Source organism: Lissotriton helveticus, chromosome 9, assembly GCF_964261635.1.
Source record: "Lissotriton helveticus chromosome 9, aLisHel1.1, whole genome shotgun sequence".
In the NCBI taxonomy this organism is placed as follows: Eukaryota; Metazoa; Chordata; class Amphibia; order Caudata; family Salamandridae; genus Lissotriton; species Lissotriton helveticus.
In genome coordinates this window covers 399,701,312-399,728,057 of record NC_136070.1, presented here as the reverse complement: position 1 = coordinate 399,728,057, position 26,746 = coordinate 399,701,312, and the positions used below count along the sequence as shown (strand labels likewise).

At 44.4% G+C, this 26,746-nt stretch overlaps 1 protein-coding gene across 1 annotated transcript in view; it reads right to left on the bottom strand.

Moving 5' to 3' along the window:
- LOC144782767 (cholesterol 24-hydroxylase-like) overlaps nucleotides 1-22,851 on the bottom strand; it is a 356,051-nt gene extending 333,200 nt beyond the window's left edge. The window contains exon 1 of the mRNA XM_078662068.1: nucleotides 22,715-22,851. Within this exon, the coding sequence (XP_078518194.1) occupies nucleotides 22,715-22,851 (137 nt within the window). The remainder of the gene's footprint in view (nucleotides 1-22,714) is intronic.
- Nucleotides 22,852-26,746: the final 3,895 nt, after the last annotated feature.

Here is a 26,746-nt window from a genome sequence, read left to right as displayed (position 1 = left end):
CGGGGAAGGCAGCCGGACCCGATGGTCTACCTTTGGAGGTGTATAAACGTATTGAATCAGAGATTATTATGCTTCTTGTGGATCTCTTCAACAGGATACTCTGCTCAGGGCTGAGCCCGGATTCATGGAAAGAATCAAATATTATAGTTTTTCATAAAAAGGGGAAACCAAGCGATAATCCAGGGTCGTATCGACCAATCTCTCTGATAAATGCAGATACCAAGCTGTATTCAAAGATTTGGGCTATAAGGTTGGGCAGGATCATTGGCGTCTCATCTCCCCTTGGCAGCATGGGTTCATCCCAGGGCGTGGTACAACGGATCATACTAGCAGGGCTATAGCTCTCTTTGACGCCCATGCTGCCACGGGATGGGGATGGCCATGATCCTGCTCGACGCAGAGAAGGCCTTTGATCGTGTGGCCTGGAGCTTTCTCTGGGGTATCCTGGCAGGGAGAGGTTTCGGGGACAAAACTATTAGAGCGCTCAAGGCAATGTATTCGGATCCTGTTGCGAGAGTGACGGTTATGGGTGAGAAGTCAGAATTATTTGCTTTAAAGAGAGGAACCCGCCAAGGGTGCCCCTGCTTCCCGAACCTATTCTCCCTTTATATAGACCCTTTTATTAAGGTAATACTAAGCTGTCCCAGGATTAGGCCAGTGGTTATGAATGGTTACGAAAATAAAATGCTGGCCTATGCGGATGACCTTGCGGTCTTTACTACCGACCCTCAGCAGGCAATGTTGGCATTGTCTGAACTTGCCAAGCGATTTGGTGGTCGATCTGGTTACCTATTAAATGAATCTAAGACGCAGATAATATGCACCAATAATTTAGTTAAATCAGACGCTAGATTTGTGGATGCAGCCACTTATTTAGGCGTGAAAATAATGCTTCTGTTTATAAAATAGTAGAAGAAAATTATATCCCACTTATCAGATCTATAGAGGCTGACTTGAGAAGAATAGATGTGCTACACCTTTCTCTGATAGGGAGGGTGAACGTGGTTAAAATGTCAATGTTTCCTAAGGTGTTGTGCCTCTTTCGGGCCATACCCTTATTTCTGGAGGAGAAAATAATTAAAAATGTGGAATCTGTTTTTATTAGATTTATCTGGCAATTTGGGAAGGTCAGGCGTTCCACTAATATGATGTCTCTTCCAAGGGAAAACGGTGGACTGGCCTTACTAAATTTAAGATTATATCATTGGACCTGCCTTCTGGCACAAATGTCGGTGCTCTTTCAGTTAGAGTCAAGTCCAAGCGAAACAAGCAGTGAACCCCAGTCTCCGCCATCTATCTTTGAGTTATTGTTAGGAAGGAAAGCTTTGGGTCTAATGCTGTGCGAAGTTGACCGGAGATTTTACAAGAAGGCCAAATTCAAGATCTTGGATGGGGCCTGGTGGGTCTGGAAAGCTAGTGTAAAGGCTTTTAACATACCCAAAGTTAATTTTTACCTACACATATGTAATTCTAGCCTCTTCTCCCAGATGGGGGTAGATAGTACTTTGAAGGTTTGGAGGGGGATGGGTAGCAAGACATTTCGGGATATTATGGAGGGAGAAGGGGTAGCAAGTTTTGATGTCTTGCAAAGTAGGTTTGAAATTCCAGCTAATCACTGGTTTGTGTATGGCCAAATTATACGGTCCCTGAAGGCATTAAGACCTAAACCACCGCCTCCAGAATACTTCCCTCTGTTGGATGTCTTGACCAGGGGCTGTAAGAAGATTAAGGTAATATATAATATCTTTTTGGGGGGAATTCAAGATGATCTGGATAAGATAGAAGTAGCCTGGGCTAGGAAATTGGGAAATCCTGATGTGGATGTTGACCTGGCCCTGCTCTTGAACAAAAAGATCTTCTGGGCCTCAAACTTGCGGGCCCAGCATTATAAAACGGTGTTTAATCTGTATCACACGCCGGCTAAATTATTCGCCTGGGGGGTCAGGGAAGATGACAGATGCCCAGATGTGGGGCTGGGCAAGCAGATCTTCTGCATATGTTTTTTGACTGTGGCCACTTGATCCCAGTCAGGAAGGAGATGGAGAAATGATGGGAGGGGCTGCTAGGTCATAAGATCGTCCTATCCCCTACCCTGATGATACTGGGCACAGATTCAAGCTTGAAGCTGGGAAAAGAAGAGGAAGCCCTGGTCTTCATTTCCGTGGCTGTGCTTAGGATTTTAATTTCTGCAGGGTGGAAAGATACTATGGCCCCGTCATTCCAAATGTGGCTCTCCAGATTGCTTGGAATACACAATATTGAGTCCTGCCTCTACGAACAAGAGGGTGTGAAAACTCGGGAGTTCGATAGAGGGATTTGGGCCCCGATTACAAAATGGCGGGAGGCCAAGTTGTAAATATCTGCTTTTATTTGCTGCTTTTATTTTTCGATCTGCTTTTTCTATCTGCTTTTATCCGCTATTTTAGCTTACAATGGGGTTTTTATCTTCTGATATTTTGAATTGGATAAATTCTATTTATGTAATTCTATTTATGTCTTTCCATTGATTGTATGTATTCACTGTGCCCAATCCCCCAGTTTTGTAACAATGTCCGGATTAAATGAATTCAATGTTTTTCTGTAATGCACTGTAAAATCCCAATAAAAAAAAAGAAAAAAAAAAGGGATCAACAATGACTTAAAACGTGGCAATTGACATGTTCCAGAGCAGTAGAATGCCATTCATAAAAGTTGATTGCAGTTGCTTATTGATTATTTGGGTCTTAAATTGGTACTAAAGAGGTATAATATTTCACCTCAGTGTTACCATGACTAAAAATGAAATAAAGCTAACCACAAAATGTGACAGATTATGCTGCATAATTTACCCTTTCTTCCTGCATAATTTGGTCCTCTCTTGCCACATAATTCCAATGGCCCTGCTTAATGCGTCAACGTGACAATTATTTTTTTAGAGGTATGATAAGGGTGTTATACTTCAGAAAATGCTTACATTAGGGGCAGTCTGATCACTTAGGACTAAAGGCTATATTTTGTAGGAAACTGTTTTTTTATTTCAAACACTGCAAGATTTTGAAGCGGCCTATGATAGACTGTGTGTAATGCAACTTGATTTTATTTTTCAGAAAATCGGTTTGCTCATTATTTCATGTAAAGTTAGCTGACAGCGAAAAACTAAATACTCAGACTAGTTAATTCTTATCCTTTAGGCAACTTATTGACACTCAGTGACCTCCTTCACAGCACTTCAGTATGCGTGTAAATGAAGACAGCCGGGAAATGAAGCAGATAAATAAGGCTGCAGTTCCAGGCCATCTTCATTTACATGTTATTGTAGAGGCATTCGCACCCCCCTTGGAAACCATCCACGGACCCCCAGGGGTGCGCGCCCCACAGTTTGAAGACCTCTGGTCTACAGTGTAGAAACAAAGCAGACTTCAAGTTGTGAACTCTGTTTGCCACAGTGTTTGCACAAGGTAAGCAGAGCGGCCTAGATACACAATGCCTCCAAATATATGCGTTAGAAATAAACTATATTGTCCTGCATAATAACGTGATCTATCACCTAATTCTGTCTTATCTCTGAATATTTTTAAAGACCTGCTGGTCCATACTGTAAATCTGACGCAGTAGGCACTTCCCTACAGACACCTCTTCAACACGGGCCTATAAGAGGGGTGGGATGTATCAGGCACACTGCAGACATGCAAATAACCAAATATTGCAAAGTGTTAACTTAATTTGTGATCTTTGACCTCATTCAGTCACATCGATCTAATTTTAAACACTTATTTTCATTTTTGTTTTGCGATTACCTACCCTCCTTCCATTGGAGTCCATCTCACATTTTGTTTATTATATTGTGGTATGTTAAAGTTAAGTTTCTAGTTATTTATTATATTGTTATCTTAAAGTTACGTTTCTAGTTATTTATTTTTGTTGTAATAAAAGTTAATGAAAAAAATGTATGTCTTCTTTTTATGACAACATTTCACTAATATTTAGTGTGATAATATTATGCTTACAGAAGATTTAACAATTAAAGTACAAATGAATGTTTATAACTAGAAGCATAATACTGAGGCTAACTCTTTACCAGCTCTTTACCAGAGTCTGTAGCTGCAATTACCGGTTCCTTTGGAAAATTTTAAAAACACCAGCACAGTAACTGTTTGGATTAGCAACATTGTGTGGTGAACTTGTGACCTGTGTGCTCACTTAAGTGTTCCATGAACTGTTACTATGGTAACAGGCAATAAGCAGTTTTGGGGGTAGGGATTAAAGGTAATGGTAGTACAGAAACCATTATATTGACCCAGGAACCTCTACATGACAGAGAGGAAACCAAACTAAGACGACAGAACACTGTGTAGCAGATTTACAAGCCCCTTGCGTCACTTTCGCCTCACTTTTCCCATGTTAAAAGTGATGCAATACTGGCCCAAGGGACTTGTAAATCTGCCCCTAAATAAATTACGAGCAAAAGAAGTACACAACTCTTCGAATTCTTTATCAATCACAATTAAACAGTGTTTAATTAAACAGTGTTGCGTTATGATTGGCAATGCCCTTCACTAAATACTTCATGCCTATTTAAATGGGATTGTAGATATCACAAAACCTAGGGGCATATTCACATAGAGGGCCTTAAAATTATCGCCGCTTTAATGGCAGCAAACTACAACTAAAATGGCAATAATGGACTTCAAAATCCTTTGTTATCTTACCGGAAGATTTTTTCAACATTGCTGTTTGCTATGCAAGGCCCTGCCCCCTGCCACAGCAAACTTGGGGGCATATTATCAAGTAACGGCGTTAAAATTATTGCTGCTGTAGCGGCACGAAACTTCTGCTAAAGCAGCGATGATGGGCTTGATAATATGCTGTAGAGAATTCCAATAGAAGTCCATGTTAACACCTGAACATGGGCTTCTATTGGAACTCTCAAGGACATATTATCAAGCCCATTATCGCCGCTTTAGCTGCAGTTTTCTGCCGCTAAAGCGGTGATAATTTTAACGCTGTTCCTTGATAATATGCCCCTTGTTTGCATTTTGAAAGAGAGAACATGAAAACCTATTCTCTCTTTTAAACTGCAAAGCAGAATGCTTTTTCCCACGGGGAGCTGCATATTAGCAGGTCACCGTGTACAAAAGTAATGGCGGCTTCCGAAGGACGCAGGGAGCTGACTGGGACCATTGGGACATTAGGCCTCCACCCACAGTCCCCAACGTTGTATCTCATGGGATGGCATCCCGAGGAAGAATAAAAATTAATAGTAGGTGATATTATTTTTTTTATGGTAAAATTAGGAGTCTGTAAGGGGCATATTTACAAGGACAGCGTTAAAATGTTCTGCTGTCAACCTGGGCTTCTATTGAAATTCTCACTAATTCTCAAAAGCATATTATTAAGCCCAATATGGCCACTTTAACAGCAGTTTCCTAACACTAAAGCGATGATAATTTTAACTATGTCCTTGTAAATATGCCCAAAATATCGCGAGAAATACAGCGATTATTCATGTTTGCAAGAGAAAAGCTTGTTAATATAAGACAGTGGAGTTAACATAACAATCCACCTCACATATTAAACATGCTTACGTGTACTTCAGAGCAGATGTTAGGATAAGACATAAACCGCAATTAGCAAGAGTTTTGCTATCGGTCCTCAAATTCAGGGCCGCCTTGTAAATACAAAGCTGTAGTCATTCCTCCCTCTACCTTTTTATATTGTCATAGGAACACCTACGTTGCCACTGAGAACGCCTACATTGCAACTCATTGGAGATACGAGGCAAGCCCTAGGCAAACCAGCTGCTAACATGCATTAATGCTTCTTTGCGTCGCCTAGTAAATAGGGCGATATCATTTTCACCGCATATTTTGCTTTTTTTTAAAATTGCGGTGAAATGGCACTTCTTAATATGCCCTCAAGGTTGCTATGACACAGCGGGAACCTCGACTCCCGCCCTGCCATAGCAAACAGCAATATCTCGGGGGTATACACCCTGAGACACAGCAGGAGCCGCTCCTGGGGGGTGGTGTTACCCAAGGCTTTCGACTGCTCCAGACTGGGGACCACACAGCCCCCTCCCAAAATATAAAAAGACCCGGAGGGTGGTAATCCTCGGGGCTTAGACAGACCTTTGAGCTCCCTCACCCACTTATTTTGTAGCACCGAGGAATGGTGGTCCCTGGGCTACAGGGCCCCTCTGGACCGCAATCAAATGTAATATTTTAGACCCCGAGATTTGGCCCTCCCGGGTAGCTAATTTTTAAACAATCACAGGAGCCCGCGCTTCGTTTTTATTTTTATGATGGCGGATCTAAGCACCCAGCGCACATTCATTTTTTCTGCCCTAGGGGTCCTTGTAGGACCCCTAAGCAGGTCTAGAGGGTCAAAATATTTCTTACCTGCCCTTTTTTTTTGTTGTTAAAATTAGTTTATTGAGTCACATACCGCTTACACAGCTTTGTGCCTACAACCACAGAGGCCGGCCGAGTGGTTAATAACACTTCGAGTTAATGAACACAGCCCTTGTGCCGACATCCCTTAGGCCCGGCGGCAATATATCTACACAGATCAGTGAACCGTGCGACAGTAACAGAGTAATTTAAGCATTCTTAATGTGTTAATATCTTAAATAATACAAACCTATATATTGTAACCTGAACAACCTTCCCTCCCTCCACCCTTGCCTAGCCTATGGTATCAATGACGTGATGCATGACTGTTGATTCCTACGTTTTTTTATTTTTTATTTTGATCCTTCAGCTTCCAGCATGTCCGTCCTGTTGTAACTTATAGAGAGTCCATTAGAGGAGACAGCATCTCTATCCCATCCAGTACACTCCGCACTAAGTCTAATCGACCCGTTTCACACCCAGGCATAGTTTAGTCACTGACCTGTAAATCAGCGCCACCTGTGCCCAGCCATCGTACCAGAGGTTCCCATATGTCTACAGGCCTAGCTCTTTCTGGCATTAATTACCAGTAATTCGACAGTTGATCTCGACAATATGTCACCGCCTGTAACCAACCCGCAATTGTGGGGGGGCTGTGTTATTTCCAGTGTATGGCTACCTGTCGTTTTGCCATCAATAGTAGCATAGCTGTTAATTTGCGCAAACATTTCGGCACCTCTAGTACAAATCCCATTAGTGCCAACAATGAAGTGAGAGTTATCTGGGCCTCTGTGATATCCCTTATGTGTCTGCCCACTTCAATCCAAAATTGTGCCACAATTCTGCAATGCCAGGCCAGATGGATAAATGTTGCATCTTGCGCCCCACATCGCCAGCATCTCGCATCAGGTTGGAGTCCCATATGGTGGAGTTGGAGCGGAGTGCGATATACCTTATGTAAGAATTTGAAATGTATTAGCCTCAGCCTATAGTTTGGCGATAGGTGTTCTAATTGCGTACAGCAAAATTGCCATTGTTTGTCAGTTATTGCTGAGCCCGTATTGCATTCCCATTGTGTTCTAGATACACTGGTGACAATGGGTGTTGTGTTTTGCGTTATGTCGTAAATGCGGGTGATAAGTTTACTTGGTGATGGTTATGCTAATATGTTTTCCAGCGCTGGCAAAGTGGGGGGCACTCATGGGAAGCTGTCGTATCTGGCTTTACTAGCAGCTCTGATTTGGTAGCATAGTAGCATATCTGCCTGTGGTACTGAAAATTCTGGACCCGTGTAATAAACTTTGTCCTAACATGACGATTTTTATATCAAAAGACCGAGAATGGCTAGTACACTATGTACAAGCATTTTCGTCATATTCCAGTAACGATTTCACCTCGAAATCGTCATTTTCGTCCTGACCCTTGGCTTCCATTTTGTGTACAGCAGCCATTTTGTGAGTTGCTCTCACATAGGCTTATAACTACAGCCAAATTCGATTCCAAAGGACACGTGCACCTTAATTGACTTCTCTGTGACCTGGGCAAGCTGAAACTATTGCCGCAGGCCGAACCTGCCCGACCAGTTCCTTTCCCAGTGGCCGAGCGAGATAGCATCAAGGCACAACATGCCATAAACCTTTTCATCGCACACACACACTGCCTATCTTACTTCCATTTGTTCCTGTTCCTGCCTCCACGAGCTATTTATGACATGGGCTGTGATCTTACTGTTTTGGGTTTATCCGGCCTTGTCAGCTAGAGAATGTACGCATTATGTGGACATTGTTTATGGCCTGGACTTCTCTTGAAAGTGGGTTTGTCATCATACAGTGCTTTGTGTGCACGTCCTGGGAGTGACCAACAATAATGTACTTCAAAGAGAAAATGTGTACCTAGGGCATAATAAATGGTATAAAAGGTCTGTGCTGAGACCATTCAGCAGACTACCTCATCCACTTGCTACGGCTTCTGGCTGACGTGGCCTCACTATGTTAAGTTTAATAAAGATGTCTTTTCATATTTTCAGAGTCTGTGCCAAGTTCTTGTTATATTAGTAAGTATTCCCTGAGAACAAAAATTACCAAGTTCTTCATGCCGCCGATAGCGTCTGTTGTTTATACATTTGTTGTAATGTAATAAATGTGTCTTCTGGATAGAAGTCACTGCCTCTTGTCAGGTCATGTGCTTTAGCCCTAAGGGTGGTGGCCCGGTCGGTGAGTGGTGTCAGAAGCGGGTTGCTCCCCAGTGGCATCGAGTTTGCTTTGCCCTGCTCTTTGGGCTATTTTCCTCCACGCCCGCCTTGTCATTTCGACCGTATCAATTTCCATGTGCGGTCTCTTGTAGGGTTGATATACTGCAGTGTTTAGCGGGGTCGGCGCTACCCTATCAATTGCAATCGCTACGTGTGGTTGGTAAGGAGTGGGACGGTGCCAGTAGTACAGGAATTGTGCCTGCGCACTGTATGCATACAGCTCAAAATCCGGGGCAGCCAGACCTCCCTGAGTGAAGGGCAATGTTAACAGGTTCCAAGAGGCCCAAGGTTGCCTACCAGCCCAAACCAATTCAATTATATTGGTACGTAGGGGTTTAAAGAATTGTGCATATAGCGGCATCGGTATGTTGACAAACAGATAAAGGAGTTTAGGAAGTATTATTATCTTAGTGATTGCTGTACGGCCGGTCAACAACAGCAAGAGCTTTTTCCAACATTGAACTTTGTTCTCAATTCAGTGCATTACCCTTCCATAATTCTCTAACAAGAGTTCCTGAGTGACCTGCTTATCCACATGCCTAGATATCGCGTGGCAGTGGTCACCCATTTTATTGGGAATTCCGTCTCACACTGAGTTGTACCATCAGTAAGTGGTATCAATTTTGATTTCTCCCAGTTAATTTGAATACCTGTCATTCCTACAAAACGTACCGTTTCCCTCATCAGTATATCAAAGTTATCACTTGGGTTTGCCAGGTATATTGTTGTATCATCGGCATACATGGATACGAGCAGTCCGCGTGATGTAAAGCCTATGCTCCGTTGAGTATGAAGCTGTCGGAGTCTAACTGCTAGTGGTTTAGTGGCGATTGCAAATAGCAACGGGATAGAGGACACCCCTGCCTCGTTCCTTTTGTTATAGTAAAAGGGTTTGATACTAGCCCATTTATCCTCACTCTCGCCGTTGGGGTGTTATAGATTATTCGTATCTGTTGCATGAATAGGGGGCTTAAACCCAGTCGGGCAGTAAAGTGAACAGGTATTTCCACTCCAAAGAGTCGAATGCCTTAGTAGTATCCAATAGGGCTGCCGCTGCCTGTACATGTGGGGCCAGATAATGTAATGTACCCAATATAGTCCGCAAGTTATGGGTTGTCGACCTGCCCGGGATGAATCCGGATTGATCTGGCAGCGCAATCTGTGGCAGCATTGGCTGCAGCCTGTCTGCCGGTAGCTTGGCGTATATTTTATCATCTAGATTTATTAGCGACAGCGGTCTATATGAGTCTGGTTTGGTAAAATCTTTATCTGGCTCCAGCAGCGCTATAATGGCGGCTTCTCTGAGTGTAGGGGGCAATATTTCCGTATCTATGGCCTCCTGGTAGACCTGAACAGATATGGCGTGAGTATATCAGCATATTCCTTATAAAAGGCCGCTGTTAGTCCGTCAGGCCCTGGGGATTTATCCGCCGGCATACCGTTTATCACCTGTTTTACATCTTCGACTGTTATTGGCTGGTCCATGTATTCCCTAGCTCCCCTGTTAAACCATGCTAATGGTACCGTATCAATATAGCCTTCGATGTCAGTCTGTTCTGGGTTTGCCTGGGAAGTGTATAGTTCTTTATAGAAATGGGTCATTTCGTTTAGATTGTCTTTGGGGGCTCTTACCGTCTCCCAGCTGCCAGTCTGAAGTTCGATAATATAACTGGTTCCTCTCGGAGATCTCAACAATCCTGCCAAGGTTTTCCCCGCTCTTTCCCCCTCTCCCGATACCTCCTTTCTTGTGTGTATTTAGACATGTAAGCCGTCTCTCGCTCGGCCCCCTCCTGATATTCTGTCAACTTTGACCGTAGCTGGGCTGTAACTGTATTGGATGGGGCCTGGTGTGTCGATCTCTCCAATGCACCTATTTCTTGTTCCAGGTGGTATAATGTGTTGCGTAAGTCTCTTAGTACCCAAGTCTTCAAAGCCATGCAATTCCATCTTACGACTACTTTGAATGCCTCCCATAAGACCCCCAGGAGTCCACCGTCCCTGTGTTTAGTTCAAAATATTCGGTCACCTTATTCCTCAATTCTTCTTGGAAGACCTGGTCTAGTAATGCACCCTTTGGGAACCGCCAGCTGAACGGCTGGCGATATGGAGGTGGAATTTGTAGTGTTAGCCGGGCTGGTGAGTGATCTGATAAGGTGCGGGGGCAGTGTGTAGCACCGGTCACCCAGACTTGTATGTCTCTGGAAACGAGCCAGTAATCTAGCCTTGACTAGGCATTCCGGTGATATGTCATGCATGTTCTTTCCCTGGCTATCGGGTGAAGTACTCTTCATGAGTCAACTATATTTAGCTCTTCAATGAGGTCTAACAATACTGCAGTCGCTCGTGGATGGTATTCTCATGGCGCCCCCTGTCTGTCAGCCTCCGTGGAAAGGACGACGTTAAAGTCCCTGCCCCAGAAGAATGACGCCTCACTTAGCAGTCTAATTTTCTGTCCTAGGCCCTGAAAGAAATTAGGGTAGTCAATGTTAGGTCCGTATGTATTAATGTTAACAACTGATTTATTATAGAGGGTGCCTTGAATCAAGATGTACCATCCCTCCTCGTCGATGTAAGTGTGGTGTGTCTTCCAGTGTAGCCCTCTGCGGATTAAAATTGCCACTCCCCTCGAATAGTTGGAGAACCATGCTTCTAATACTTCCCCCCATCTTGAATGTGTAAGCGCAGTAACTGTCGCATTCATTAAATGGGTTTCCTGCAGTAAGCAAATGTCTATTCCATGTCGTATCAGGTATGAGTGCACCAGTCTGACTTTTCTGTGATCATTAAGACCCCTCACATTCCAAGATAAACATTTCAACTCAGTCACTTTAAGGATCAGTAGTATAAAAGCAGGCTGTCAGCATCCATGCACAATTAAGTGTTATGATTAACAACATTTGGCTAGGCATTGTCCAACACTGAAACCTTAGCCCTGTCCCCCCTCCACCCACACCCAGCCCCCCAAACAGGTTGTAACCATCCCTCCCTCTAGTCCCCAATCTGCAAACAATCAGCCCACAGTTGTGATATCACGGGAATCATCCCAGTGGGGCACATGGGTTTACTGGCAATACTCCCCTTTACTATAGACAGGGTGGCCGAGTATCAAATGCTACTCATGAGTTTAGATAACCATAAAGATACATCGTTCCACATATTATCTGTAAACTCTATGAAGAAGGGCAATTAAGAGTCCTATTCCGCAAAGCTTTATAGTCCAATGATCGTTCCCATTTCTAACATTCCAGTGGCAAAAACATTGCACACACCATTCAAACCATGGTACTTATCTAGATAGCCTGTGCCCATTCTGCCTCTGCTCAGTCATTGTCGCTCAGGCGGGCTTCAGATTGTGCTTCATCCATCCCTGCTTGCTATTTGTGCACTTTGGTTAATTGCTTGGCATACGTCAATGCCGCTTTTGCGTCTGTGAAGATAGTGGGTCTACCCAGCCCTTGAACTATCAGCTTGGCGGGATATATCAAAGAATATCGTGTTCCAATCTGTTGGAATATTTTCTTTGCTGGAATTAAATCCCTTCTAGCAGCCTGAACCGGGACCGTGAAGTCCGGGTACATCTCAATGTTGTTCCGATTGTATTGTATTTCGCCTCTTTCCTTTGCTTTGTGGAGTATAGTGTCCCGATCTCTATAATTTGGCACTTGTGCCAGTTTGGGCCTAGCAGGAGCTCCTGGCCTCGGTCGTGGTCCTAATGTGCGGTGCGCTCGTTCGATGAGAAACATGGTTGACCAGTCTTGTCCGAACAGGTCCATCATCATGGTTTCGATATACTTCACCATGTTTTGGATATCAGTCGATTCCACAACTCCCGTTATACATACGTTATTGCATCTCGACCTAGCTTCCAAATCCTCGTTCTTTTGTTGTACCGCGTACAGGACGTCGTCCATCTTGCATATCTTCTTGTCCATTTCCATCTGCCCTTCTTCTGTTTCCGTCACTCTTGTCACCAGTACTCTTACTCTTCCCTCCTGCTTGTCGATTCTCTGCGTGATCCTGTCCATCCTGTCAGCCAATGTGTCCATCTTGGCGTCTAGGCCCTGTAGGCTTGTCTTGAGATCTTTGAACCTTTCTCTGATTTCTTCGGACAGTGTCTGTGGCACATCACATTCTTCCACATGATCCTGACGACCCGCGTCTGTCTCAGCACCTTTGGCTGATTTTTTGTCAAAATTCAATTTGTGTTGCCGTGTGTCCGGCTTCTCCATCGCGATCTCCCTGCGTTATGCAATGTGTGATCTTACTGCTTTCCAATTATCAACTGTGCTCTGCCAGCGCCTGAGGTGATAGATATCTTCCCGGGGTTCACTGCATGTGGGTCTCACTGGAACTCTCTACAGTTTATCGCAAATGGGGGTGGAGGAGGGCACTTCCTGCAGTTTAATGTGCTAATGGGCAGTTTTTCAGGCTTTTCCTGCCGTCCCCGTGATCCTCACACCTGCTGTACAGGGCGCACCCCGTGACCATTACAATGAGGTGGTGTCTCCACAATATGGCCGCTCTGTCCTCCCTAGGGTATTTCTCTCTTTACTCATGCGCCGCAGCCTCCTTCCAGCATGGGGCACAAACAGCTGCCACCGCGCTCCGATGCACCTTAGCGTCTCGCTGTAGCACCACGCACCAATCCGCCACGCTTTGTATGCTGAAGTGCGCTCGGGCAGCCTCTCTCCCCACAGGCAGCCCGGTCGCTGCTTTCCACGTCCCGGCTCTGTGCCCGCCGCGGCTCGTGCTTCAGTTTTTCTTCTGGAGTGGGCCGTATTTACTTCACCGGATCCTCGAACGCGATATCCAGTTCCGACGAGGCTCCACTTCAGCACGCCTCCCTCACTCAGCTCACAGCTCGCCGCCAGCCAGGTGAACTCTGGGACCTTCGGTGCCGTCCGCCAGATACATCCTAACTCTAATCCCAGGCTCCTTCCAGCGGTAACTCTTCAAGGCCTCGCCTCGCCGCAGGATCGCCCATGGTCGTCGTGCTCGCACAATGTTCGCGGGAAGGTCCCCAGCTTCTTTTCTTTGTGGTCTCAGATCGGATTTCTGCCGGATTAATATACTCGGCTGGCGGAGCCGCTTAGTAAGGTGGCCATTCTACTGCTCGGCCAAGCCATGCCCCCCTTACCTGCCCCCTTTATACGTTTTGAACACTTGTTCCACTAATTTCTAGATCTTCGCTTCTACCAAGGCACAAAATGGCTGCCAACACTTCCTGGTTTCGAATGTTGACAACCACTTGACAGCCAATCAGCATTCTGCGTGTGATCGGTACGGTGCACTTATAATGAGAGCAAGATGCGCGGATCCACCGAGGCATAGATATACATGAACTTTTAATTGTAATTTTCTCAGGAACTACTGAACGGATTTACACCATTTAAGCAAAAGGCACGATGCTGAACCAAGAACTACCACTTTGCCAAATTTGGTGTCATTCCATTCAGCCATTCGGGCTGTATCCGCGATGAACATTTCCTATGGAAAATTGCATGGGGAAAACACATTTTGGTACCCCCCCTCTTTTCTTGGCCCCCGCTTCACATGCAATTTTTTGACCCCGAGATTTCTCCTTCAGACGTAGCTAATTTTTTAACACGCACAGGAGCCCGCGCTTCGTTTATACATTTTTTAAGGCGGATCCATGCACCCAGTGCACATTTCTCAGTTTAAAAAAAATAAATAAAACATTCTTTTATGGGCCCCAGGGGTCCTTGTAGGACCCCCTATGCAGGTCTAGAGGGTCAAAATATTTCTTACCTGCCCCCTTTAACGTTTTGAACACTTGTTCCACTAATTTCTAGATCCTCGCTTCTGCCAAGGCACAAAATGGGTGCCAACACTTCCTGGTTTCGAATGTTGACAACCACTTGACAGCCAATCAGCATTCAGCGCGTGATCGGGACAGTGAGCTTATAAACCACGCAAGACGTGCGAATCCACCGAGGCCATAGATATATGTACATTTAATTGTAATTTTCTCAGGAACTACTGAATGGATTTACACCATATAAGCAAAAGGCACGAGTCTGAACCAAGGACTACCACTTTGCCAAATTTGGTGTAATTCCGTTCAGCCGTTCGGGCGGTAGCCGCGATGAATGGTACCTATGGGAAATTGCATGGGGAAAACACGGTTTGGGACCCCCTTTTTTCTCAGCCCCCGCATCACGAATCACCCCAAGACTTTCAAGATAGGAGCGGACTGGAGTGCTTCACCAGTTTTGAAAATTCCTAAAATGGCTAAAAGAGGCTGACTAACAAAAGTTAAAAATCAGAAGGAGCAGACCCAATGCCCACTCTCTGTGCCAAATTTATGAATGCTTTGTGCTAGTACAAAGCAAAACGGCAGCAAGGATTTACTTTCCAGCATAAAATGTGTTTTGAGCTGGGTAGGTGGCCTTTTCAGAGTGGCAGATCCACATTGCTTATAATGGGTGTTTTGGGGGGCTGGACACAAACACCACTCAACTAAGGTTACCTGACCAGACTTTGCATAAATATCTAACACTTTGGCACAAGCAAGAGTGAATGCATCAATTTCCCACAGAAACCATCGCATAATTTGTGTGATGTACTGCACAGCCCACATCTAATGCATCTGACGCTTCTGCAGTTGTCTATGATAAGGACTGTGTGCTTGGTGGGCACAATGCCTTGTCAGGGGTTTCAAGTGCCAAATAAATACATTTACAATTTACAATTTTAGTAAAAATCTTATGCTTGATAGTGTGTGTTCGCTTCTGTGCCAACGTGTGAGGCTGTGCATGGCACAAGGCAGCTGTTTGTGTGCAGGGGATGATATCAGCACCATGCCAGTCTTAGCAGATATGGGTCTGTGCTGTAGGTACGTATCGCTGTGCAGGGTGAGCTGTCCTTCAGGCTTAGCATTCTGATCAGAGAGTTCTCTACGCTCTGTGTTCTCTCATGGTGCTCTGTGTTCTTTCAAGGAGTGTTATTCCTTGAATGTGTTGTACATCTTTTGTTATGGCGTAAGACTCCTCGCATGCTCAATGTGTTGTATATTTAAATAGTTTGCCTATGTTTTAATGTGAATGTCAAGGCACAGGCTGCCCTTGGTGTTGGTTAGTGCAGTTACTAATGAGCGGCTGATGTGAAGGGTGAGCTGACTGTGGGCCCAGTCCATATTACTGCGTGTTGCTGCAATAAACATACAGTGGAAAACCTACCTGTATTTTGTGAGGAATTCCTCTTGCAACATAATCATAAGCCATATTTATTTGCAATTTCTCCTGAAACACTTTTTTGATCAATTAAGGCACATGATTACAAGCATTATACCCCGGATGCAATCTTCAATTGATTGGTGCTACTAACTATGCTACCATCTTGGTTTGGGCAGATATTCTGCCTTCTTCAATTTTGAAACTACTTTTGGATGACGAGAGAAGTGCAAAATATGTGCATTTGACTGTTAAGGCTTTGTTACAAGTGCATCAGCCTATGTTTGTACTTGTTAACACCTGGATTCATAATTGTATCACCACCTTGATTCATATTTGCAGGTTATTGCAACATAGCTTTTAGTGGTTTACTGATATTGAATTGCAAGTTTTGCTGATGTTTAATTAGAACTATGGCTACAGTGTTTGCACCAAATTTTGCGTAAATTGCCCCATTCCTGCAGAGCCATGAGAAACCACCAGTCAAAAGGAACAAGTGGCTAAGATCTTTTGAAAATTATTTGATTGCTGTTGGCGCTCAAGAGTTTGATCTGAAGCGCAAAGCTGCTACTCTTTTTAGTCACTTCGGCCATAAGGGCCAACAGATTTGTGATAATTTACCCAAAGCTGTGGTACCTTTCTTTTGAGTTTGCTGGGTGGGATCCATTCCCTGGAGCTGTTACCAGACTCAAGAAGAAATTTGTGGAAGAACCAAGTGTGTTACCTTAAGGGTTACATTTCTTTAAAAAGAAACAATCGTCTAATTAATCTAGAGAAGAATTTCGCCTACAGGTAACCACATATAAAACAACGCACAGCTTAAATGGAAATTAAATGCAAGTGTTGGTAATCAGTGGGAAATACACTAGTGTACACTATGAGACCTCCATTAGTTAATGCGTTGCACCAAAGAGGCACATAATTTAATCCTGGATGGTGCAGTGGAGAAAAGTGACTTGTGTACGTTTAGTGCTACAGGTCCTACTGTGACAGAAAGTACTGTGAAATTTCTTTTTTTTAATTTGCATTACACAAAGTACAAGGAAGGCTGCTACAAAATTAGCAAAAAGGGTTAGGATAAAGTGCTTCCAAAATATAGGGGCAGATTTACAAGCCCCTTGTGACAGTTTTGCGCCGCCGTTGCATCACTTTTGTGACGCAGCAGCAGTGTAAACATTGCAGCCAATTACAACATGACACATCTAGGGAGATGTGTCACGTTATAAAGCCCCGCGTCACATTATACCTGCTTCAGGTACAATGTATACAGGGTGGGCGTTCCCCCTGCAAGAAAGCCTCATAAATGTGACACAGTGAAATCTACAAGATTTCACTGCGCCACTTTTTAGACACCATTGCTTCAAAACCTTATGCCTGCTTCCAGCAGGCGTAAAGAGTGCGCGATGCAAAAAGTATAGGCAGGGGCGGTGGGTGACATTTGAAAGTGGTGGGGCGCAAAGTGATTTGCATACAGCACCATAGCGAGCGAGTGCAGCGAGCGAGGCCGAACCCCAAAAGTGGGGTTTGGGGGATAACCCCCCCCAAGAAAATTTTGAAAAAAAAGAAGAAAAATCGTGCATTTTCAAGCAAATTTGAGAAAGCAGGAAGGTTAATAAAGCAATTGTGAAAGTGAAGTTATTACATTAATAGATGGCATAACATAGGTAGCTGCTTATTCAGTATAAACACAGAGCTTCATACATTCCGTCCTATTATGCTCAGGTGCTGAATTCAGACTATAAGACTTTAAATAAATACCAGCTTGAAATACCATGTTTTAACAGTGTGGCTCACGCTCGCACCATGCACAGCTTGAGGCAATTAAATAAAGGCATGTCAGTCGCAATGATTTAGATTATCAGCTTTCACAAAGTGCTAAAACAAATGCCGTCCTGAACAGTGCCGTCCTGCCGTCCTTAGCAGTGGCCACCACATATAGTGCCCAGTAACCACCGAATGTGCGCTGTTTTAAATGTGATCATTTATTGCCCACTTTGTAAAAATAGGCAAGTGGATAATAACAAAGTTTAATCTGATTTACAGTTCTTGTAAGCAAAACAACTCTGCATTACACACCTATACTGAGTGCCCCCGTTGTATTCTTCGCCTTCTCTTTTACACGATAATATTAGTTGTTAGGACGAGAAAAGTTAACGTTAAAAGAATTGCTCTTCCTGTATTGTCAAAGGAAGCCAACCTCAAACTGCATCCGGACTCCATTTTTCATGCCTTTTCCTTGTACAATTAAAAAACGGCATAATATTGCATGTCTTTTTGCCAGAAATAGACATGGACATGCCTAAAGCTGAATCGAACAGTGGAATTAATAGTGAAGGCTCCTGTATTTAATAATCAGACTTGTTTTTAAAGTGTAGATCCCATCCGGTTCCTGATCAATAGTGGCAGGTCATGTTTTATATCTAGTTAGAGCGCTTCCTTTCGAAGGTGATATTACCAGATTAAAAGTGATGCTTGGAACAGCACATCAGACAGGGCAGCAGTTGGATAGTACACGTTGCCACTATTAAGATCCTTGTACCTCTAGTTGCAAAGGTTTGAATCAGTGGGTTATTGGACACACCTTTATGTGATGTGTTTTTCGTTGACTTGGTGCACCTCAGAGAAGTGTGAAATGACTGCTTGGGCATTAGTATTCCTCCTCACACCTCATACCACCAATGATTCAGTCCATATGGCACATTATTTGGTACATATCTCAATGAAAGCCCTGGTTCACTGAATTAAACACCATTCTTACACTTAAGAGACAAACCATTTCCGGGTCTCCAAAGTAGAGACATTAAGGCAATTTGTAACCCTGGTGAAATCCATGATAACAATTTCAACTGCATCTGTTATGTTTCTGTATACACATTTTTATGTGTAATTGTATATAAATGTAGCTAATAGTTAGAAATGCTAGATAACTCCAAAAACCTCCATTGGACACTGATAACCAGCTCCATGATGTACCTGAAATGAACAGGAATGCTGCTCAGAACCTTCCAGAACTTGTTCAAACCCATGTATGATGGCAGAGCATTTGGATAAGCTAAACCTTCGGTAAACAATCAACTTCCAATGAGGAGGGGGACTCTCGTAGTTGTCTTTGGAAAAGTAAAAAAAACACTCCAATGACACTGGAGGAGTTTCCACGATTCTTCATCACGATCTGGTGCGTCCTTATGGAACACCAAACCCTAATAATACTTTAAAGTTCATAAAATAGAAAAGGAATTTCCCATGATCACCTGCACAAGCACCCACACCAGCTAGCCAGGATATTTTAACCTGTATAATTATTCTTACAAAAATACAACCTGTTTGCACGAGGTACTAAGAAGTAGCTGTTTTAATGGAAAAAGGTGCAATTGATCACACAAAGCAGAGAAAGGGGGAAACCACGTAGGCTACCTTTATTTTGGGAAAGATCTTACTTCATTCAAACAGTAAAGGAGAACAGTTTCAATTCCTTAACGTGCACACTGCCTACTCACATTTGTTTGAAATGCCTAGACAGCAAAGGAGAAACTGTGAACACATTAACACTGCGCTGTGCGGGTCCTGCCTAAGAAATTCAGCACATCAATGGAAATAGTTTGGCAACTAAATGAAAAAATTTGGGGGGCATACTCTGGGATATTCAACTCTGAAAAGTTAGTCATTTAATGAACCCAAGCAAACATCTATTGGACACGGCAATATCACACTGCAAACCACCAAGTGATCTGCAACATGAAAAAATACACCCATCATCAATATGTATGGCAGTGAAATAAAACTGGCCAATAAAATAGGTACATTCGGGCAAAGTGTAATTACAACAACAATATTACGTGTAAGAGCTCATATTAAAATGCTTCACTTCTTTTTAGCTTTGGTGTTTACCCAAATAAGTAGATGTGCTCAAACCATATAGAAATTATGTTCTCACAAAACTTTGGTTGAACACCCTTTTTAGAGCTTTCCCACACAATGTGCAAGCTGCAGTTTCCATTTTCGGTATCAGCGTTTTGCAGTCAGACAAAAACAAATGTACCACATCATGTCAAAGTATATACATGTTTTACCAAGTGAAGGAATATAGGCAGATGCATGGGTATCTACATTATTGCTATGGTTACCGTATTACAGATAACAGGCATCGTCAGTGTAATGCCCTCTAATTTAATTCTTCCTCAAGAAATCAAATGTCTGTTTGCACAGTATGGATGCGCATCCGAAGAGTTGAAAGTACATACTCTAAGGCTGTGGGGTGGGTGGGGGTGTTTGTACTTCAAAAACACAAGGCTGTCACCCCAACTGCAGGGTTTCAGCAGTTACCTCTGAAAGAATATAAATCAGCATTTCTTCTAGGAACCGAGCGGTGCATCTGTGCGCGTGAGATTGTAGAAGTATTTTACATAAATGAATAAAGGACATGTTACGCGGAAGTTACAGCACCTTGTTAAAGCGGACACACAGTTTATTCAGGACACTCAGAGCAAAACAAGTCCCAAGGCACATCGGAATGTCACAAGAATGTCGTCCCCAAAGTGCACAGTCTCGCATCATATCCAAAGACTTCTCCCCCAGCGAGCCCCCTCATGCGTACATACCATGCGCCTTTCTCAAGCAGGGTGCCGGCAGGAGGCAAACAACGTTTCTTTTTGGTGATTACTCCATCAGTCGCTCAATCCCTATTCCAATCACACAGCCGGAAGCCCCTCACAAACACGGAGCTGTCTGCGTTAACGCTGGGCAGCTCTGGAGGCAGGCACACAATAACAGGCGCCAAATATATCATTTCCTCCCTGCCTCCGGTCCCCTATCCCAGCATCCCTGTCACTGCATGTACTTTGCATCACTCGCGCCCCCCTCCCCTCCCTACTCCCGAGTCCCAGCCCTCCATTACAATGTTTAAAGCTTCCTTATCCTGACTGACTTACCTGAAGGGCATCTCCCACGGCTGCAATTAGCTGCCAAGGTTTCATTGTCGGCTGCAAAGTGCCTCCTGTTGTTCCCCCGCCGGGAGGACCATAGAGAAGTGAGGGGAAACCGATACCCGGGCCCACGTGCTGGCAATGTAAATGAGTTGACCCGGAGACATCTGTCGCGCTCGCGCCACCTTTGGCCCCAAAAGTCCTCACGCTTGCACTTGGGGCTCTCGCCGGGGCTTCTCCTCCTGCCCAGGGTCGCACCACTCTGCCCCCGCCCACCCACGCGCGGCATCCAATAATGGATGTTGCGCGGTGGCAGCCAATCCTGGCGCTGCATGCAGCACCAGGATTGGCTAGGGGGGCACACTGTGTCCTCGCCCTGGGCAGCCTTTCAAACCCGGCCCGGCTGAAGCCGCACCCCTGGCCCCTTCTGTATGCCTCAAGTGTTTTGATGGCATCGGCGCATGCGCGGGCAAGTATCAGCCCGGTAGTCTCATGCGCACAGTTGCTGGCCTGCTGCAGACTGCCACTCGAGCAGCTGCAGCAGGCAAGCAGCCCCGCCCACCCCCTGCGCACTCCGGCCGCACCATTACCAGGCATTGTCATGACAACATGAATCATGATCCGTGTCACTCCCGCTCTGCGTTTGCAGCTATATTTATTAAGCTTAGCTTAGCAGTGCCACGGTGTGTCCAGGGCTTAGTGGGGCTACGCCCCTACGCCCCAATGGACGCACCGCGGCTGAGTATAGGCCTCAACATGCATTGCTGGAGTTGCTTTGTGCTTGCGATACGACTCCAGCAATGCGTGACTTTTGGGCGAACAGGTGCGTCAGAATTTCTGATGCCGCTGTTAATCCTTGCGCCGTAGTGCGCCGTATTGTAAATAAGGCCCATCCATGGTGGCGCAAGGGTATCGCAGGGCGGCCAGGGAAACTAACGCATCTCTACAGAAGCGTCAATTTCTTGTAAATTAGCCCCATAGATTTTAGTACTACCCCAGACCATATGTAGTGCAATTGATTTTTACAACTGCCTTTTAAAAGTTCACAGCTTAGCTAGTAGCTCCCTGACACCTCTCAAACTGGACAAATGCTGTCATTAGGGGTGATCCCATCAATTAAAGCTAATACCAGCTTCCATGCCGTCTTGATATTTGCAGATTGACCAGTTGTGCACATTTACAATTCTTTCAGAGAAGCAGGCACCATGTTGAAAAGACTTGTTTACTATCTGCGTCTCCCTTGGTGTCACAGCACAAGAAAGACTCACTCCCGTCCACTTCAGCAAAACCCTCGGAATTTACTCCCCTGCACGGTTGTCTTTTCCTCACAAAGTAAGAGGTCTGTTATTTTAAAATGATAAAAATATGCCCCGCCCCTGACCCCCCACACTTTTTTTTATTTGGTATTTTTTTATTTAATGCAGTTTTATATAGCACACACTTTACACAAAGGTGTGAGAGTGCTTTTCAAAAGAACCAGGTAAGGTACAAAAGGTACACAAGATAGGCTAAACGCACAAACAAGTTGCATATATACAGTTACCAAGGTACACAAGATAGGTTGAACATGCTAACAAGTTACATATACGCTGTTACGAAGCTAACAAGTTGCATATTTATATTGTAAAAAATAAAAGGTGTCAGCGTTAGGTTAAAGTAAAAAGTAAAATACATATTTATAAAGTTGACCTCATGTGAGTGTTAGATGGCTGTAAGGGACAAGAAATGGGTTGAATTGTTCCAGGAAGTGCCTTTGGAGGAGGAGAGTTTTCAGACCAGTTTTGAAAGTCCGAAAGAGTTGGTGGTGGTTCAGAGGGTTGGAGGAAGTAAGTTCCAGATTCTGGCTACTTTACCAGAGAAGGATTGAGCCACCTTTTGAAGGTAGGAGGTTTGAGCAGTAAGTTTTCCGCATTTGTCTTTCGAACCCCGTCCCTGTCCTTTGCTAGAAAGAAAAGATAAGAAAATCTGTGGCTTGCTCACCTCTCCCTCGGGGGTCCTGGAATGTGGTCAAACCTCACGTGCGAGTATTTCACATAACAGCAGAAAACCAGGAAGACTAAGGCTGCCACGGCCAGGACAGTGAGCAACAGACCGGAAATAAAGCTCCATGCGTCCATGTTATCGACCTGGCTGGTACTTCAAATTTGGGGAGGTACAAAAAGATCCAGGATGGGCGATCTCTTTCTGAAAGAAAAACAGGCCAAACGAATGGGTGCAGGCGGGAGAAATGGATGGGTGGAGGGGAGAGGGTGTGGCTAAGGGCCAGAGCGGCCCACCACCTTGAAGATGGGGAACCAGTTTTTAGTGTTGTCGGAAGCTCAAGTATCCTGTCACCCTGGGCAATCACTTAATCTTCCGGTGCCTGAAAAATGAACGTGTCCGTCTGTAATGCAACCTGTGCTCATGGAAAGCGCTTTGATACCTTCGGGTCCAGTTCGCCCTCTATAAAATGAAGCATAGGCAATGCAATAGATCTCGAATTTGTGAAAGCTAGAGCTCCTGGTGTTGAAAATGAGGATGTTTTTGACTTATGTTTTTTTGTATGCATAGCGCTGTAGCCATTTATTTTACCTTGTAGCGCTGGAGAACACAAAAAACCGATGGTACACCTGGCTGGAAGGGCGTGTTTCAATGCCCATTTCTTATATCCTTACAAAACGTAAACAACCTGGTTTAAGAAGTGACTAGGCAGTGTTTTTCAACGTGGCAGTGATGAGCCCATGTATAACAAACAACACTTTGACACAACAGCAAACAAGCGCCCTCCAAAAAGAGCGAGACATTTGATCTCGGTCCTTGAATGCACTGCAATGTGACAAGAAAGCCACCTACCCTGGATTGCAGTGTGCGCTGCCAAGACAGCAGTTGGGTGACATTCCATTACCCGCAGGTGTGCAGTAACCGTTTTTAGGAGTGGAGCACACATTTTTGGCAGGCAGAAATTACAAATGTGGCACAACTCGTGACCAAGAAAGAATTCATTTTTATATGGACTGATGGTTTGGCTATTGTTGGAGACCACTTCTCATGTAAAAACTCGAGCTGGACTTTTAACAGAACTTTTGATGTTTCAAAACACCTCTGTCGTCTCACTTTAATTGTAAATATGAGGGAAGAAGTGAAATAACTTTAGCGGGAAGGCGCCAGCTTAGCAGAAGGCGCTTGCACAATTAAATGCAAATGTTAACCTTGAAAGTATTTCCTGTATTCCTGCGGCGCAGTCAGGAAATGCACCGTAGTGTCAACTATTGCAATTTTAATTTTTTTTATTTATTTAATGTGATTTTCCATAGCGCGAACATTACCCGAAAGTGTCAGAGCGCTTTACAAAAGAACCAGTTGCGATACATAAGGATTTAGGATTATATGAGTTACATAAAAGATACAAACAGGAAAAAAAAACTTGCAGATGTACAAGTTGAAAAGTCACACAGGGAAGAGCTACAAATAGAAAAAATTGCAAATGTACAAGTAGTAAAGTTACTAAAGGAAGAGATACAAATGGATAAACTCTAAGAATCACATAGGAATGGTAGTGAGTACAAAGGTCCACTACATATACTAGTGGTTAGAGTTATCTCTATATACATATATATACAAATAGTAGATCTTCTCAGAATTCCATTTTACCAGCCATTCGGCTTGGACAAGTATATATCACATATTTACAGAGTGAAAAGGGAAATAAAAAAAAATAAAAAATTTTTTTTTAAATTAAATTAAATTAAAAAGGGGTAGAGAGCGGTATGCGGGGGAGAAGAGTTGGAGGCCGAGATTGGTGAGAGGAGAGAGGGGGACCTGAGGGGGAGAAAGAGATAAGGCAGTCCAGCGTGGGAGAAATGTCTGAAGGTCAGCAGGATTGAATCCAAGGGACCAAAGGAAAGGACAAGAATCAACAAAACGGCAGACCCGGGTCATAGGCATCGATGGAAACCATCTCAACATGGCAAGATGCACCCAGGGCAAGAGTGACAACAGGAGAGGGTCCCAAAATGGCGGGGCGCACTCGATATCTGTGTTCTTGTTCCTTTGAAGTATTCCTCTGCCGGCAGCCACCTTCTTTCTTCGCATTGCCTCAATGAAGTCGTGTGCTTTACCTCTATGAAGTTGTGTGCAACCTCCATTTCACCTCTACATTATTCATTTCACTTTTCAGATGAAGTTTCATCTTTCCGTTCTATCCCCCAGATTAATCAAAGTCATGTTTTGCGAGTCCTTAATAGCGAATTTTAAAGATTCGCTATTAAAGACTAGCAAAACGGGATGCATGTAGGAATCACAATATTTTTTGCGACTTCTACTGATTCCTTATTTGCGATTCGCTAATTGCGAATCGCAGATAAGGAATGGTTTTCCCATTCATTCCTATGGGCCTTTAGGCCCATAGGAATGAATGGGGAGTCATTCCTTATTTGCGATTAGCAATTAGCGAACCGCAAATAAGGAAGCAATTCCAATGGTGCCAGGGTGTCCAAAGGACACCCTGTTGCACCCCTGAAATGGTAATGTTCACTAGTGGTGCGCACACACATGTCCCAAGGGCATGTGTGTGTGTTACATACAACTTAGAACAATGCACTAAAGTGCATATTTCTAAGTTTTTGCTATTTACCACGTAGTTAGACTTCGCGGTAAATAGCGGCCCCAGATTGCGAATTCACAATCTTGGAATGGTTCATCTTCTCGGCAACCACCACTGCGTGCCCCAGATGCTCCCTGGTTGGTGCGGACCTCCTACACATGCTCTGGACCTGTCCTATCATATCACCATATTGGGACACAGTGCCACCCTGCTGAAGCAGAGTACTGGCGAAGACCTGCCACACACTTGGGAGGCTTGTATTCTAGGACTATACAAGAGGACCAAACTCAACAGGGTGCAGGCTAGGTTTGGGACCTGGGACTCGTCACAGCCAAGCGCTTGCTCACCAAGCGGTGGAAAAAGGCCGAACCCCCACACGCCAAACACTGGTACGCTTCCTTTGACAACTGGGCAAGAGCAGAAGGTGTCGTACTGCACAGGGAGGAGACGGCGGGGCTGAGGAAATTCCCCATTGCTCAGCTTTGGGACGAAACCCTGAAATCCTTCCAGCAGGCGAGCCTGGACCAGGGGATCACTTAAGTGGCACCCCTCTCTAGGCCGGCCCTAGGCAACGGCTGGGACAGAAAACATTATGCCCCCACTGACAACCCACCGGCTCAGTTTGGTGAAAGACACAACCCGCACCTGTATGACGAGGCGCTGTTGCAGAGTAGTGAAATGACAACTGCTTAGAACCCCCACCGCCCGACACCGACGCCCCGGTGCCCATCAGGCACTGCCGAACCGCTCTCTCCCCTCACCTGGGAGGGACCTACCCCTCACATGACCTCGATCACCCCACGCCTTTGCCCCAGAATTGAAAGTTTACCTCTGCAGACACACATTGACACTCTTCCCACTGCACCAGCCCTTCACCCTCATCCTTCCTCTTTAAGCTATCTTCTTCTCCTTATTCTTTCCCTCTCGGTTAAGTTCGGGTGTCAAAACAGTTTCCCTTTGACACGTTTGTTATAAAGTTGTGAATATAGCATTAGTTATAGATGACTGTCTAATCCGGATCATTCACATTGCGACTTCACGATGGGGGATACACCACAAGCTAACTAATAGACGAGATCAGGGGAAGGCGCACGACCGAGAGAACATGCCGCCTCACATCACATCTCATCCTCGTACCTCAGACTACAATGCGCAAAACGTCATGCAGCATCACGTTTGCAGAAACAAAAAGTCACCATTTCTTTTCATATATTCCATCAATTCTGCCAAAGCAATGTGATGTGTGTTAAAAAATGTATTACCATTGTGTTGTATAGTCGTTATGGTGTTGTGCAGATTATGTATATCATTTCCTCTTGCTCAATGCCTAAGTGTGCACTGAAAATAAATGCTGGAAAACTAATAAAATATATTCAAACACACTTGGAATGGTTCATGCATTGCATTTAAGGAATCGCAAATTGCGATTC